A 16,159-nucleotide genomic window follows, 5' to 3' on the forward strand; every position below is an offset into this window, starting at 1 on the left:
GTTAGATCTGAGACTGGAATTTAAGATTCTTCCCATTGACCTGCTGTGTGACCTTGGGCAAGTCTCTAAACCTCATTGTTCCTGCCATCTGCACAATAGATCAGATACTTTTCTACCTTACAGAGGGGTTCTGGGACTTCCAAGGGGAGTTAGGCACAAATGACAGTAAGGTGCTTGTGACAATCTTCTGGAATAAAATGATTTAAAGTTCTCAAGTAAAACGTGCTCTTGAGATCCACAATACAACGATAGCTATGATTCTGTGTCTTGCCCAGTCCCATTTTAAGAGCTCAGCGTGCAGGTATGCTCCGAGATTGTAGTATTAAGTATCAAGCAGTGAAAAAAATAACTTATTTGGCCGGTTTTAATGTCTCTCTTTCTCATTGTTTCCCGTCCTGCCCCCCAATACCTGGAAAAGGGATGTGTCGGCTCCCATTAGCGATACCATATGCACATGGCTTTATTGCTTCATTAGACACCACTCCTGTGTTTTGTTTCCTATTCACCAGGCAAAAGCACTTTTGAAATTTATTGAAGCCATTTCTGAGAAGACTCTGAGGAGCACTGTGGCTTTAACAGCTGCCAGGGGACGTGGTAAATCTGCTGCCTTAGGACTGGCTATAGCTGGAGCCGTGGCTTTTGGGTAAGCTTAACCTCAGCTGTCCAGGCTTTTATTTGCATTTGTAAATAATGGGAAGGTTGATAAGGCTTGGAGGTGCATTTGTGTGTCAGTAATATACATAGATTACGCAATGCTTTTTGTGCATTTTGATGGATAGTTGTAATTTCCAAATCTTTCCATTTTTATACCAACAGGAAATTTTAAATCTTTAAAAGTCAGAATAATCACATTTAAAAAAAAATTAATGTAGGCAACTAAAAATCAGTTATCAGTTGTGTAGTGAAACCAATGAGCAACAGAAGTTGAGGATACAAGTGTGGTGAATTCTGACAGTGTGCTTGGATCTGTATGTAGCGTGGGACTATTCCTGGGCTCAAAGTTAAGATATTCGTAAATATTCATAGGATCAGGGCTCTACTAGGTAAACAACATAATGCTAGATACCATTAACTTGGGTTTGAATAGAGACTGGGAGTGGCTGGGTCATTACACATATTGAATCTATTTCCCCGTGTTAAGTATCCTCACACCTTCTTGTCAACAGTCTAAACATCTTGATTATCACTACAAAAGTTTTTTTCTCCTGCTGATAATAGCTCATCTTAATTAATTAACCTCTTATTCCGCCATTTCATTATCTCTGTATGTATATATATCTTCTTACTCTATGTTCCATTCTGTGCATCCGATGAAGTGAGCTGTAGCCCATGGAAGCTTATGCTCAAATAAATTGGTTAGTCTCTAAGGTACCCCAAGTCCTCCTGTTCTTTTTGCGAATACAGACTAACACGGCCGCTACTCTGAAGCCTAACGTAATGCTTGTGTACAGTGGAGCAGGTTTCCCAAGAAATGGAAGGGCTTACAATTTTAGTTTTTTTTTTTTAATGTCCTTTTTTTTTTTTTTTTTTTTTTTTTTTTTGGCATGGTGGCTTAACGTGGATAGGGCTGTAGATTCATAACAGAAGCAGAAATGATTGTATTTCACAATTATTATTTCATGTTTCAAGTATCCGTCATCAAGAAGTGATGAATTTTGCTAGAGCTAGTAACACAGGAACATAATTATCAAGTGACTTGTCTGTACATTTTAATTTAATTATCGTCCACTTTTTGTGTGGAGAGAGAACTGTGCTATTGCTGTATCTAACTAAAGTCACATCCGTTCATGTAATGAAGTCCACTGTCCTTTGTGTACGAGCTCGAGTTTGATTAGACATCTGAGAATATTGATTTGCTTGTTTTACAAATAAATGCACTTAATATATGTCCAAAATAGTCATTTTTAAGTAGCCAGTCTCATCCTGATATAGTGATGGGGATATTACAATACATTAGATAATTTGCTTTAGTCCCTGATTTGGGTTCGTTCATGGAAGGGTAGATCGTGTAATTCTTGTTAACAGTAAAAAGAACTTAAGGTTAGATGATGATTTATTATTGATCTGACAAATGCTGTTTGGTACAAAATGAAGATGGCCATTGGACCATACAGCTTATAGTCAAAAAGGTGAGATGGAGCGGACAGGATGCACTGGAGACCCCACTGGGAAAACTAATTTTGAAAGTACTTTTAGGATTCCTACTTGTGGGCATTTCAAGAGAAGTAAGTGTTGAATGCAGGAGTAGAGAAGCGTGTGCTGCTGAATACTTTGGTGTAGTGGTACACACACAGAAGTATCCTATAGCTGTGGTAGAAAGAATGTTTCTTTTTAATTGTTGCTATCTATTACAGTATAAAGCTGCCTTACATAAACTCTTTATGGTTTAAGATGCTTTGTATATGTTAAATTTCAGTGTTTTATAATGTCTTACATGCTCTGTATAATATAAACTGGATCATTTGCACTGCTTTGGATAAAAGGATTTAAAACCCTTCTTTCAACAGTTACTCCAACATCTTTGTGACATCTCCCAGTCCAGATAACCTTCACACACTATTTGAGTTTGTATTTAAAGGCTTTGATGCACTGCAGTACCAGGTAAGGAGAGCAGGCTTTTACAGTGGTTTCATAGAATAATGTTTAGGTAGGGATTTAAAACTGCATTTCTCATTTTGGTTTTTACGTGATTATTTTAAAAATGATACCTTTTTAGCCAGAGGCTGTTTGCTCCTAAAAGCCTTTATAATGCTCTTCAGAAGTATATAGTGAATCAGAGTGCACTGGTAGTTTACATTCAGTATTTGTAAATCAGAAATATTGTGAAACTAGATTTCTTTGCATAAGGAAAAGGATATTGTTTTTAATACAAGATTTTCAGTTAGGGCCCTCAATTTAAAGTAAATGCTAGGAATACAAGTGAAATAGATTAAATAGTTGACTGACTGCTTCTTTGCTAAGAAATGGAATTTATTCATGGATCTGCTACTCCATGAACTTTGCAAGTGTTGGAGAAACCAGCTGTCTGATGGATCTCATTGAATGGACGAAAGGGAACAAAGTACTATTGTATTTTTAATACTGTTTTCACTTTAGGAATACAGGTAGGTTTATCCAGGTTGAGGCTTTCTTTACAGAATTTCTGTGCAAATAAACTGACCCTCAGGAGTGCAAGTGAGAATCTGAATAAAAGATTTGAAAAACACTTTTGTTTTTCTCATAACCTGTTGTTCTGTTAGGTCTTGCATCTTCATTTTGTTTAATCTCTTCCTCAGGAACATCTGGACTATGAGATTATTCAGTCTCTGAACCCTGAGTTTAATAAAGCAGTCGTCAGAGTGAATGTGTTCAAGGAGCACAGACAGACTATCCAGGTAATTAACCTGCATGTCTCTTCTCCAGCCTCACTATTTCCTATTCATGGCCACTGGAAGTATAGCATATCGCTTACGTTTTTAATCTTAAGTGTGTTCATTTTACATAATGTGTAATAATGTTACACACCCTCGTGTATTCAAACAGGTTAGAGGAGGCAAATTGCTTCCGGATCCCTGGGTTCCACAAGGGAAGCTATTCATTTAGCTCTGTGAAGATCTTGTAAGTCAAGGATCTTCACTTGGATTTGCACATGCTTGTCTTTTGGTATGTGGTATAATAATGCCCAGAAAAGTGTGGGGAAGGAGCACAAATGTATAGCAGACTGGAAAAATGAAGGAGACCTCATCTGATACAAATGAAGTGCTTTTGTGGCTCCATAGACATAACAAAGCATATGACCTGCTATTCCTCCTCCCTGGATTGGCACTAAAGTTCACCCAACTAGTTTACCCCAGTGCCTGCACTCCATTTCTCTCTAATCAGAGACTGGGACCTTGGAAGGAAACTGCTTCTATAGGGCTGCAGCTTTGCCTCCTTTGAAGTCTCCCCAACTCCCAGACAGCTGCTCTGGACAGGGATTACCTTAGTAAAATGGGACTTCGCTCCTTGCAGTACATACATCCCGCTGATGCTGTGAAACTGGGCCAGGCTGAGCTTGTGGTGATTGATGAAGCTGCTGCTATCCCCCTTCCTCTGGTGAAGAACCTGCTAGGGCCTTACCTTGTCTTTATGGCTTCTACGATCAATGGGTAAGAGACTCACGCAGGCCTGCTTGTCTGGAAAACAAACAGCAAGGGCAGTTTCTTGTAGGACCCTGCAGATTTACTGCTCTTATTCAGGTCAGCCTTTACACTCTTTCTGTTAGTACTGACCCTTTTGTATAACCGCTCTGTCTAATGGCTGCCTTTGAATTGACTGTTGTCTTCATTCTCTTCTATGGGTCACTTAGTAGTCCAGCCTCCTGTTAATTGCCTGTCCCTGGCATGAAGACATGCTCTGTTCTGTGCCTGTACAAGGAGCAAATGTTTAAGCATGATGCTGAAGTCTGTTAGGAGGAGTGAATGTGTAAGGTTTGTGGAGAGCAGCCACCTTCTGAACAAAAGGGGATTAAGAAAATTCCAGCATTCTGGCTATAGTCCAGTATAGGTTATTGTACCTGCCTGTTTAAATTCCCCTTATGTTTCTGCCAGAAATTATTAGTCACTTCTTGTCACATCACTGTAGTGCCCTGAAAGAGCTGCCATCTTTCACCCTGCAAACAGCTGCATTTCAGTGTCAGGTGAAGCAGTTTGTGTGGGAGTAAAGTAAAGTCCTTTGATCAGTCAGTGTCACATGCGCAGCATCTTTGCGAGGCATTTGTCCCCTTGCCACTGCATTTTGGCTTCTTCCTGCAGCTTGTACCAACAGTGAGGCCATAAGGGACCTAGTAATGGCACATGGCACCAGAACACAACTAAAGCCTGTAGATAAAATCCGATTTTAGATCAGAGCTTCCCCACGCTACTTCTGGGGTTTTGTTTCAGCCTCATTTTACTTGCTTCTCTTTGATCTCTAATCTTGTAGTTATGAGGGCACTGGTCGGTCATTGTCCCTGAAGCTGATTCAGCAGCTCCGGCAGCAGAGTGTACAGGCACAAGCTAGCATGACCGCAGAGAACAAATCTACAGCTACGGCTAAACTCGCCTCAGGTACCTCCCCATGCTGACATCTCTGAATAGGAGTATCTAACCAGCAATATGACTGCTGTTGACTTGCACCCTATACAATCCTTGGTGCTTGCGTACTTGGATTTCTGCAGCTTCAGGTGGAGAGTGGGGGTGGAGGAACATGCAGGAAGCTTTAAAGAAGCTTGACTTGTAACTTGGCCTCTAGGCTTAATATTATCAATTTCTCACCTTCTGAAATGTAACACACTTGTAGGGGCATGGACTCCACCTGATCAATCTAACTACCTTGATTCTATGTGGAAATAGGCTTAAGTGTCCAATTTTGGGTGGTTTAGTGGGGAAGTAGGTGGTTTACTACTTTTAGTCTTTTGGACCAAAGCTATTGAAGGGCCTGATCCTGTTGGCAGCTTCAATATTTGTCACTTCAGACATATAGTGATTTTTCTTTTGAATCTCTCCTTCCAGCTCGTACATTGCATGAAGTCTCCCTCCAAGAGTCAATCCGATATGCCCCTGGAGACCCTGTTGAAAAATGGCTCAATGACCTGCTATGTTTGGATTGTCTCAACATCACCAGGATCATCTCTGGCTGCCCGCTGCCTGAAACCTGTGACCTGTATCCTGGCTGAAATTAATGCATGTTCTAAATAATTTACGTCCAGCTGTGGCAGGGTAAAGTGAGCTCTTCCAGAAGAGACTAACAGCAATTTATATGCTATTACTGAGAGGTTGGAGGTGATACTCTCCTCCTCGATTTCTGTTTTCTTTAGCACAGCTTATAATTCTGCTTATTTATATTGGTCTGCACATTTCAGTCTAGCTCTCCTCTTCAGTAATGGATGAAGCACCCTATATGACAGGAATATGCTCCAGAGCCCACTGAAGCTGAAGGATGTGTTCCTTGGTGGGGATGAGCAGACTCGCTAGGCACTTTGAGAAATAGATACGTAAATGTTCTAAAAATGTTAAAATAATGAACAAATCTGATGTTCTAGTGCAGTGCTGAGAATGCTGGGTGGACTTAACAAGCATGGGAAAGGTGCTGTTCCTAGGAAGAAGCTACAGTCTAAGGCCCCAATTCTGCACTGGCCCATTGACCAGCCTGTTGATATCAGTAGGGCTCTGTGCAGAAAGCGGGTCCACCCAGGCACTTCTCAGTGCAGGATCTAATCAAAGTACACTCAGGCCAGTCTTCTGGGCTCAAACTCCTAGCAGGGCGTCTTTTTTTTTTTTTTTTTTTTTTTTTTTTTAAAGGGGTGGGCTGTCAGTGTTTTATTACCATTGATGAGCTTCAAAGAAGAGTGGTGCATTGTAACGAAGGTTTTGAGCGAGGGAGATGGTCAGAATTATGTGATTTCTTTCCTAATTGATGTGCTTGAAAGGGGGTATGCGGTCAGACATGAAGACTGTCCAAAGCCCTGATGCTGAAGTCTTTTGACAGCAATAACTTAAAGAACGAGGAATCTGTGTTCCTTGTCCGGCTGATGCAGGCGGAGTATAAAGGCACTGAGCCAGCTCATACTGTGATACTATATGGAAAATCACCTTAGGCTGGGATAAATCAACAGGGGATGTGTCTTTTGGCTTTGGTTGTTTCCTTGATCACCGTACTTAGATATTATGTGAACAGAGACACCCTCTTTTGTTATCACAAAGCGTCGGAAATTTTTCTCCAGAGGCTGATGGCTCTCTACGTGGCTTCACACTACAAGGTAGTGCTACTGCCCTGTCAGCTAGGATGTAGTGGAGAAATCTCTGCCGTTTTAAAGAGGTCAAATTGAGAAAGCTTAGGGGACTGATAATAGCTTTTTTGTGTCCTAACAGCCGAACTCCATGCCCAGCTTCTAGCTTGGTACATCACTGTCTTCCCAGTTCCCTCCTCGCCCAACAGGCCCTATCCCATCGTGGGTTAATACTGATTCCTGGCTGTGAAATCCAGGAGACCAAATCTTAGATATGCCCGTTGCACTTGCACAGAGCTTGATAGCTGAATTATATAGGGGAGAGAAGTGTAGGTGATGAACAGTCTTCAGTAGCGTTTATTGCATTAAATAAGAACTGGTTTTTTGAATGGCCTTAAATTTAATTTAAAAATAGTAATAAAATGTACCTGTAGATTGATAGATAATCCAATCCAAATAATGTAGTCTAGGATTGATAGCCTTGAATTGTTTTGAGAGTTTCTTTAGCTATCAGTATTACGCCAAGGTTTTTGCTATATCCAAATTCACAGGAGGGAGAGGCAGGATTTATAGTAGCGTTGAACTCTAAGTAATTGCTATCTTTGTGGTAGAACTTTGAAACTCTCCCCTCGTAACTGCAGAGAGTCTCTAGGATTGTTGGTCTGCAGATATACAGGCACCCGTCTCCCTAACACTAACTATAACTGACAGAGAATTAGTGCTGTAACTTGTTTGTTTTATGGCCCTCTAGAATTCTCCCAATGACCTCCAGATGCTTTCAGATGCTCCTGCTCATCATCTCTTCTGCCTTCTGCCACCAGTCCCACCTACCCAGAATTCCTTGCCAGAAGTACTTGCTGTTGTTCAGGTAAGAAACAGAAAGTGTGTGAGAATACAGAACCGCTCAATAAGGATGCAGTGGCAGGATGTGACAGTGGCTCATATCTGTAGAACTATATAGTAATTTCAGTTTTGTGTGTGTTATACTGGTGCCCAGAAGCTTTAATCAGGGCCCTGTTGTGCTAGCTGCTGTACAAATATACAAGGACGCTGTCCCTTTCACCCAGCGCTTACAACCTAAGGAATACATTTGTGCTGCAGGGCCGGCTGAGAAGCCGAAATACTAGTCACAGCAACCTCTTCCCCTGGGCAGAGTTGTTTGCTTTACTTCTCCAGTGTTCCCTGTATTCCTGTTACTTCATAGCACTTGTGTAGTCCTGCACAAATACGAACTGATTAGGAGCTGACTGAATTGTGGTGCATTGATATTGGACCTTCTTACATCTTATTTGCAGTTCTCAACTAACATGAGCATTTCTATATAAGTATACAACTCTTCTGCCTCCCTGACTCATTAAGTACCAGTAATCAAGGTAATGATCACCAGGACAGTACATGCTAGTAAATTCACAATCTACGGTAGGGAACAGGCCCATCCTAAGAGGAGAAATGAGGGAAAATCTAAGAGTGAAACTGGCTAGGCAGGTGGTGAGTAGTGGTTAGCTACTGCTGACGAGCTATAGATTGTGCATATAGGTAGTCTTTGCTAAAGCATGTTGTAATGAAAGTTGACAAGCTATTATCAATGTTTATTTTTAAGCATTTTATATTTTTTTCAATTTAAATTTTCACAGTTGTGCGAAATGGGGAGAGGGGAATTGGGGAGTCAGACAATAATTATTTAATAGTAGTGGACACTGGGAGTAAAAAGTTTAAAGCTTTGTGACTGTTAAAACCCAAACTGTCAACAACACACCCTGAAATATACAAAGTAAATATCCTTAAATCAAACTCTTATGTTCTCAAGCAGCATTTTTCTTTGCCAGCTTCAATTACTATTGATGGAAATATTTTTGTCAGTTTGTGAAATCAATGTTTACAGATAAAAATCTAATCCTTCCAAGCCTACCTACAATCTTTGTTACACTGTCCTTCTCCCATCCCTGCCTGCTTATATCTTATCTTTTTAGACTGAACGTTTTTAGGTCCGGGCCGGTCACTTGTTGTACTATGTGTTTGTACAACCTCCAGCAGAAGAGGGTCGTGGTAAGCTTCAAGTTCTCCCACAGTATAGATGGTAGGCTAGATGACTGACCAAGTGTTTTCTATCTGTGTGCTTCTGCAATGGGCAGCGCTAGTAAGGGACTAAACATCTTTCTCTGTTCACAACCTTTCCTTCTTTCTCTTGGCAGGTGTGTCTGGAGGGAGAGATCTCTCGCCAGTCTATCATGAACAGTCTGTCTAGGGGGAGGAAGGCTTCAGGAGATCTTATTCCATGGACTGTCTCAGAGCAGGTAAGTCATTTGGCTATTTGGTTATGTTCGGGTGGTGGGGGGTGTGTGTGTGTGTGTGTGTGTGTGTGTGTGTGTGTAAGTGCTGATTTGTTATTCTGAACATTCCTACTCTTTTTTCTTTAATCTGACTTGTATTTCGCATGCAGTTCCAAGATCCAGACTTTGGGAGCCTCTCGGGTGGACGTGTTGTTCGCATTGCAGTCCACCCTGATTATCAAGGGGTAATGTATTCCAGCATTCTGTGATTATAGGTAGCCAGCAGTGGGACCACCTCAACTGCTCTCACAAGATGATCAGAATGAGGCCTGACCATTATTTGGGTGGGAGACTTCCAGTGAAAGGTCAGCTTCTGCAGCAAGTGTAGGGGAATTGTCCTTCGGGACAATTGTACCAAACCAATGTCCCCAGCATCTTGCTGGGCAGTGCTTTGCTGCTGGAGATGTGATACGAAGCATCAGAGCCTGTGAATTTCTTGTGAGACTAGGGCTGTTAATCCTGGTGTCCTGGATGCTGCCTTCTGGGGGTCATTCCTTCTGCCTACCTATGGGTCCCATCTTCCAGACTGTACCTCAGCAAGTACCGTGATTTTGGTGGGTTACTAATTTGAGAGCTGCAGGATTGAGCCCTAAACTTCTGGTGGTAGCTTCAGTTGAACAATGTATCTTCCACTTCCCCTTCTATAAGCTGTTAGGTATGTAAGCAGCAGATACATTTTCATAGTGGCTGAGTGATACTAGTGTAGGTCATCTGTAAACTGACTGCACCCTCTTCAGGGTGAAAGGGGTTTTATAAATGTGATGCTTTTGTGGTGAATTAGTGATGGGATAATGAATCTTCTTTAAACACACACACACACTTTTAAGAACTTTTTAATGTATTTTCCTTTGTTTTAAATTTCTCTCCTCTTTCGCAGATGGGTTATGGCAGCAGGGCTCTGACCTTATTGCAAATGTACTATGAAGGCAAATTCCCTTGCCTGGAAGAAAAAATGACTCCGAAGCCAAAAGGAATTACTACCATAAGCAGTGAGGTATAAGGTGCTATGTACTGCTGTTTTAGGCTGTTCAGTTTGTATTGGAATATATGGTGGAACCCTCAGTAGCTGAGTGTCCCATATGTCCTTCCACATTTATAGCTTTTGAGAGATTTAATCTGTAGTCACTGTGAAGACTGTTATTCGCCTGCTCACTTGGCTGCACTTTTTCCCTCTCTTCTCTCCAGGCTGTCAGTTTGTTAGAAGAGGCTGTGACACCTCGGAAGGACTTGCCTCCTTTACTTCTCAAACTGAGTGAGCGACAAGCGGAGAATCTAGACTATCTGGGGGTATCTTATGGTTTGACACCAAGGCTGCTCAAGTAAGAGTGTAACCATATTTGTCATCAAAACCAGCGTTTCTCAAACTGTGGTCCGTGGACCCCCAGGGTTCTCCAGGGGGTCCATGGGTCCCACTGATCAACTCCTCCCCCTCCCTCCAAGCTCATCCTGCACGCCGGAGAACAGCTGTTCAGTGGTGTGCAGGAGGCGTTGGGAGGGAGGGGGAGGAGTGGAGATCATAGAATATCAGGGTTGGAAGAGACCTCAGGAGGTCATCTAGTCCAACCCCCTGCTCAAAGCAGGACCAATCCCCAATTAAATCATCCCAGCCAGGGCTTTGTCAAGCCTGACCTTAAAAACTTCTAAGGAAGGAGATTCTACCACCTCCCTAGGTAACGCATTCCAGTGTTTCACCACCCTCCTAGTGAAAAAGTTTTTCCTAATATCCAACCTAAACCTCCCCCACTGCAACTTGAGACCATTACTCCTTGTCCTGTCCTCTTCTACCACTGAGAATAGTCTAGAACCATCCTCTTTGGAACCACCTCTCAGGTAGTTGAAAGCACCTATCAAATCCCCCCTCATTCTTCTCTTCTGCAGACTAAACAATCCCAGTTCCCTCAGCCTCTCCTCATAAGTCATGTGTTCCAGACCCCTAATCATTTTTGTTGCCCTTCGCTGGACTCTCTCCAATTTATCCACATCCTTCTTGTAGTGCGGGGCCCCAAACTGGACACAGTACTCCAGATGAGGCCTCACCAATGTCGAATAGAGGGGAATGATCACGTCCCTCGATCTGCTCGCTATGCCCCTACTTATACATCCCAAAATGCCATTGGCCTTCTTGGCAACAAGGGCACACTGTTGACTCATATCCAGCTTCTCGTCCACTGTCACCCCTAGGTCCTTTTCTGCAGAACTGCTGCCTAGCCATTCGGTCCCTAGTCTGTAGCTGTGCATTGGGTTCTTCCGTCCTACGTGCAGGACCCTGCACTTATCCTTATTGAACCTCATCAGGTTTCTTTTGGCCCAATCCTCCAATTTGTCTAGGTCCCTCTGTATCCTATCTCTGCCCTCCAACGTATCTACCACTCCTCCCAGTTTAGTATCATCCGCAAATTTGCTGAGAGTGCAATCCACACCATCCTCCAGATCATTTATGAAGATATTGAACAAAACCGGCCCCAGGACCGACCCCTGGGGCACTCTACTTGACACCGGCTGCCAACTAGACATGGAGCCATTGATCACTACCCGTTGAGCCCGACAATCTAGCCAACTTTCTACCCACCTTATAGTACATTCATCCAGCCCATACTTCTTTAACTTGCTGACAAGAATACTGTGGGAGACCGTGTGAAAAGCTTTGCTAAAGTCAAGAAACAATACATCCACTGCTTTCCCTTCATCCACAGAATCAGTAATCTCATCATAGAAGGCGATTAGATTAGTCAGGCATGACCTTCCCTTGGTGAATCCATGCTGACTGTTCCTGATCACTTTCCTCTCGTGTAAGTGCTTCAGGATTGATTCCTTGAGGACCTGCTCCATGATTTTTCCGGGGACTGAGGTGAGGCTGACTGGCCTGTAGTTCCCAGGATCCTCCTCCTTCCCTTTTTTAAAGATTGGCACTACATTAGCCTTTTTCCATTCATCCGGGACTTCCCCCGTTCGCCACGAGTTTTCAAAGATAATGGCCAATGGCTCTGCAATCACATCCGCCAATTCCTTTAGCACTCTCGGATGCAACTCGTCCGGCCCCATGGACTTGTGCACGTCCAGCTTTTCTAAATAGTCCCTAACCACCTCTTTCTCCACAGAGGGCTGGCCATCTACTCCCCATGTTGCGATGCCCAGCACAGCAGTCTGGGAGCTGTCCTTGTTAGTGAAGACAGAGGCAAAAAAAGCATTGAGCACATTAGCTTTTTCCACATCCTCTGTCACTAGGTTGCCTCCCTCATTCAGTAAGGGACCCACACTTTCCTTGGCTTTCTTCTTGTTGCTAACATACCTGAAGAAACCCTTCTTGTTACTCTTGACATCTCTTGCTAGCTGCAGCTCCAGGTGCGATTTGGCCCTCCTGATTTCATTCCTACATGCCCGAGCAATATTTTTATACTCTTCCCTGGTCATATGTCCAACCTTCTACTTCTTGTAAGCTTCTTTTTTATGTTTAAGATCCGCTAGGATTTCACCATTAAGCCAAGCTGGTCGCCTGCCATATTTACTATTCTTTCGACTCATCGGGATGGTTTGTCCCTGGAACCTCAACAGGGATTCCTTGAAATACAGCCAGCTCTCCTGGACTCCTTTCCCCTTCATGTTATTCCCCCAGGGGATCCTACCCATCCGTTCCCTGAGGGAGTCGAAGTCTGCTTTCCTGAAGTCCAGGGTCCGTATCCTGCTGCTTACCTTTCTTCCCTGTGTCAGGATCCTGAACTCGACCATCTCATGGTCACTGCCTCCCAGATTCCCATCCACTTTTGCTTCCCCCACTAATTCTTCCCTGTTTGTGAGCAGGAGGTCAAGAAAAGCTCCCCCCCTAGTTGGCTCGTCTAGCACTTGCACCAGGAAATTGTCCCCTACGCTTTCCAAAAACTTCCTGGATTGTCTATGCACCGCTGTATTGCTCTCCCAGCAAATATCAGGAAAATTAAAGTCACCCATGAGAACCAGGGCGTGCGATCTAGTAGCTTCTGCGAGTTGCCGGAAGAAAGCTTCATCCACCTCATCCCCCTGATCCGGTGGTCTATAGCAGAGTCCCACCACTACATCACTCTTATTACTCACACTTCTAAACTTAATCCAGAGACACTCAGGTTTTTCTGCAGTTTCGTACCGGAGATGGGATGTGCTCGGGGGAGGGAGGTGGAAAGAGGCAGGGAAGAGGAGGGGTGGGGCCTTGGGAAGAGGGGTGGAGTGGGGGCGAGGCCTGGGGCTGAGTGGGGAGGATTGGGGGGTCTGTGAAAAATTTTAAATCAGAATGGGGGTCGCTAAAGTTTGAGGACTGCTGATCTTTACTAAATGTGGTTGGGGGGAGCCCCTACAGATGAATGTATCATAGCACTTGGGTCCTGACACCTGTTCAGTTTCCTTTGCTCGTAATTCCATTTCCTGTTTCAAATCTGGCACAGTTCCATGCCCCCCTGTGGTGGGATCTGTACTTACAGTTCAGGATGGCTGGATGCAACTACTTCGGGAGCCCTTCAGAATAATGCAGAGCTCTCCCTCCTTTGCTAGCCCAGGAGCAAAGTACCCATTTACCATCTCAGGCTCTGGTTCTTGTATGGTCAGACTGCCCCAGTTCCACTGCAAAGCAGATCTGTGGTGCTGTGCAAGCCCAAGGATACTGTTGCATGAAATAAGTGGGTCCAGGAAGTTAAAGGTGTTAATATGACACTGGCAAAATGCAATATTAAACAGCTATTTGTAGTTTGGGTATAGACTCTCCACCCTGCTTAATTCCATGGAGCAAATACTATGAAATTCATGCCATAATCTGGAAGTTTGATTGGCTATGCAGAAGAATCCAAAATATAAAGTATATAAAGTTGTTCGTGCATTACCATTCTTAGTCAAAACTTAGCAAAATGCCGTTTTCAGAGAGGATGTTGGTTAAACTCCTTTGTTTTGTCAAACAGCCCTTCTCATGGGGAAAAATCTAGTCTTTTAAACTCAGCTGTTGGTGCTTGTCATCATTGCTGCTTTTGACAAAACAGACAGATGTGAGGGGAGAGAAAAAGGATAGTGAAAGGGGGAAAAGTACAGCTTCCTGCTAAAATTCACAAGATCCAGTGCAGCTGATGAGTCATGAATGACACAAGAACAAATGGATATAAAATGGCCACCAGGAAGTTTAGACTTGAAATTAGACGAAGGTTTCTAACCATCAGAGGAGTGAAGTTTTGGAATAGCCTTCCAAGGGAAGCAGTGGGGGCAAAAGATCTATCTGGCTTTAAGATTAAACTCGATAAGTTTATGGAGGAGATGGTATGATGGGATAACATGATTTTGGTAATTAAGTGATCTTTAAATATTCATGGTAAATAGGCCTAATGGCCTGTGATGGGATGTTAGATGGGGTGGGATCTGAGTTACCCAGGAAAGAATTTTCTGTAGTATCTGGCTGGTGAATCTTGCCCATATGCTCAGGGTTTAGCTGATTGCCATATTTGGGGTCGGGAAGGAATTTTCCTCCAGGGCAGATTGGAAGAGGCCCTGGAGGCTTTTCGCCTTCCTCTGTAGCATGGGGCACGGGTCACTTGCTGGAGGATTCTCCGCTCCTTGAAGTCTTTAAACCATGATTTGAGGACTTCAATAGCTCAGACATAGGTGAGAGGTTTTTCGCAGGAGTGGGTGGGTGAGATTCTGTGGCCTGCATTGTGCAGGAGGTCAGACTAGATGATCATAATGGTCCCTTCTGACCTTAGTATCTATGAATGTGCGCTCTGGGTGGGCAGGTTGGCCATGACAGGTGCTGCTCCGGACCCTGACTTGCTTCCCTCATCTGGAATGCTATCTGGTCCAGCAGGTTCCTTTTTCAGCAGTCCTTCTAAGGCTAGGCAGGGCTATCACAGATCAGGTCAGGAGCCAAGGGTGTGGGGGAAAGGATAGGAAGAAGATAGTAGTTTTGGGCTGGGAGGAAGAGAATGGCAAGACAGTAGGATCTTGCATGTATCACTCTGGGATAATCTCGGGTCCTCCAGTGATAATCTGGTGCCCTCACTGATGTGTTGAGGTCTGGAAATCTCTGAGGAGTCTCCAGGTTCACAGATGAAGGGCAGAGTGTCTGGTGCGAAGCAGAGGCCCTTTGGCCTTCCTTGAGGAAATCTCCCAGGAGTCCATGTTTTTGTTCACTGAAGTCTGTTGGTTTTTTTTGTTGTTTTTAATTTCGTGGAAAGGCCATCCCCTTATTATTGTGTCCACCAATTAACCCTTGTTTCTGACACATGAATCTTATCCACTTTCTGATGTCATAATCTTTTTGTTCACAAGTTATTATCTAAGTCTGGTCTATATTAGTAGCCCCTTTTCATGCCCTTTTGATCAACATTATTTGTTAGAAGTTTACTGTGATGCCATATGAACTTTGCTCCACAATCGGGATAGGACTGCTGTCACAACTACTACGGCAGCGTTAACATCTCAATAATTTCCAGCCTGTACTTTTTCTCTTCCCTTCCTCCCCAACCAGATTTTGGAAACGTGCTGGATTTGTACCAGTTTACCTAAGGCAGACTCCAGTAAGTATCCTACTGTTTCAAGAACCTGATCCAGCTCCCACTGACATTAGTGAAAGCCTTTCCACAGACTCTGATGGGATTTGCATTGTGGGATTTTTCAGAAGCACCTCAGCAAGTCATTGGGAGTTAGGCACCTAGGTGCTTTTGAAAATTTCGTTATAAGTGTTAGAGTTTGTTGTATCGTCTTTTTTGTCTTGTGGGTTTATGGATCACTAATAACTGGCCTAACATATTTTAGGGTTGGGAAGAGGAGTAGTGACCATCTGTAATATCTTTTAGCTGTTTACTCTGCTTAAAAACTTAAGGCTAATGCCCGTGTAGGTAACTCAGGCCAGTGTGTGAAAATGGCTGGGTAGACAGCTGGCTGGTTATTTGCCTATGCATTTGCCACACTTGTGATGCAGCTGCAGTAGTTTTGAATAGCAATGATGTGCACATGCTTCTGTGTACGTAATTCACACAATCTAGACCTTAATAGAAAAGAAGTTTTTAGAGTGAAGTCAAACCCCATCACCATCTCACAATTTTGCTGCTGTCATATCAAAATCCCCTCTCATGAGCTAGTTAGATGCCAGAACCGC

The 16,159-nt window shown here is 43.4% G+C and overlaps 1 protein-coding gene across 1 annotated transcript in view; it reads left to right on the forward strand.

The window, feature by feature from the left end:
- Window positions 1-16,159, forward strand: part of NAT10 (N-acetyltransferase 10) — a 44,692-nt gene that overhangs the window by 14,383 nt on the left and 14,150 nt on the right. The window contains exons 9-21 of the mRNA XM_074955258.1: window positions 510-643; window positions 2,508-2,601; window positions 3,276-3,374; window positions 3,991-4,127; window positions 4,942-5,066; window positions 5,511-5,661; window positions 6,661-6,757; window positions 7,479-7,595; window positions 8,920-9,021; window positions 9,168-9,242; window positions 9,935-10,051; window positions 10,243-10,376; window positions 15,530-15,578. Coding sequence (XP_074811359.1) covers window positions 510-643; window positions 2,508-2,601; window positions 3,276-3,374; window positions 3,991-4,127; window positions 4,942-5,066; window positions 5,511-5,661; window positions 6,661-6,757; window positions 7,479-7,595; window positions 8,920-9,021; window positions 9,168-9,242; window positions 9,935-10,051; window positions 10,243-10,376; window positions 15,530-15,578 — 1,431 coding nt within the window. The remainder of the gene's footprint in view (window positions 1-509; window positions 644-2,507; window positions 2,602-3,275; window positions 3,375-3,990; window positions 4,128-4,941; window positions 5,067-5,510; window positions 5,662-6,660; window positions 6,758-7,478; window positions 7,596-8,919; window positions 9,022-9,167; window positions 9,243-9,934; window positions 10,052-10,242; window positions 10,377-15,529; window positions 15,579-16,159) is intronic.

Source organism: Natator depressus, chromosome 6 (assembly GCF_965152275.1).
Source record: "Natator depressus isolate rNatDep1 chromosome 6, rNatDep2.hap1, whole genome shotgun sequence".
Taxonomy (NCBI): Eukaryota; Metazoa; Chordata; order Testudines; family Cheloniidae; genus Natator; species Natator depressus.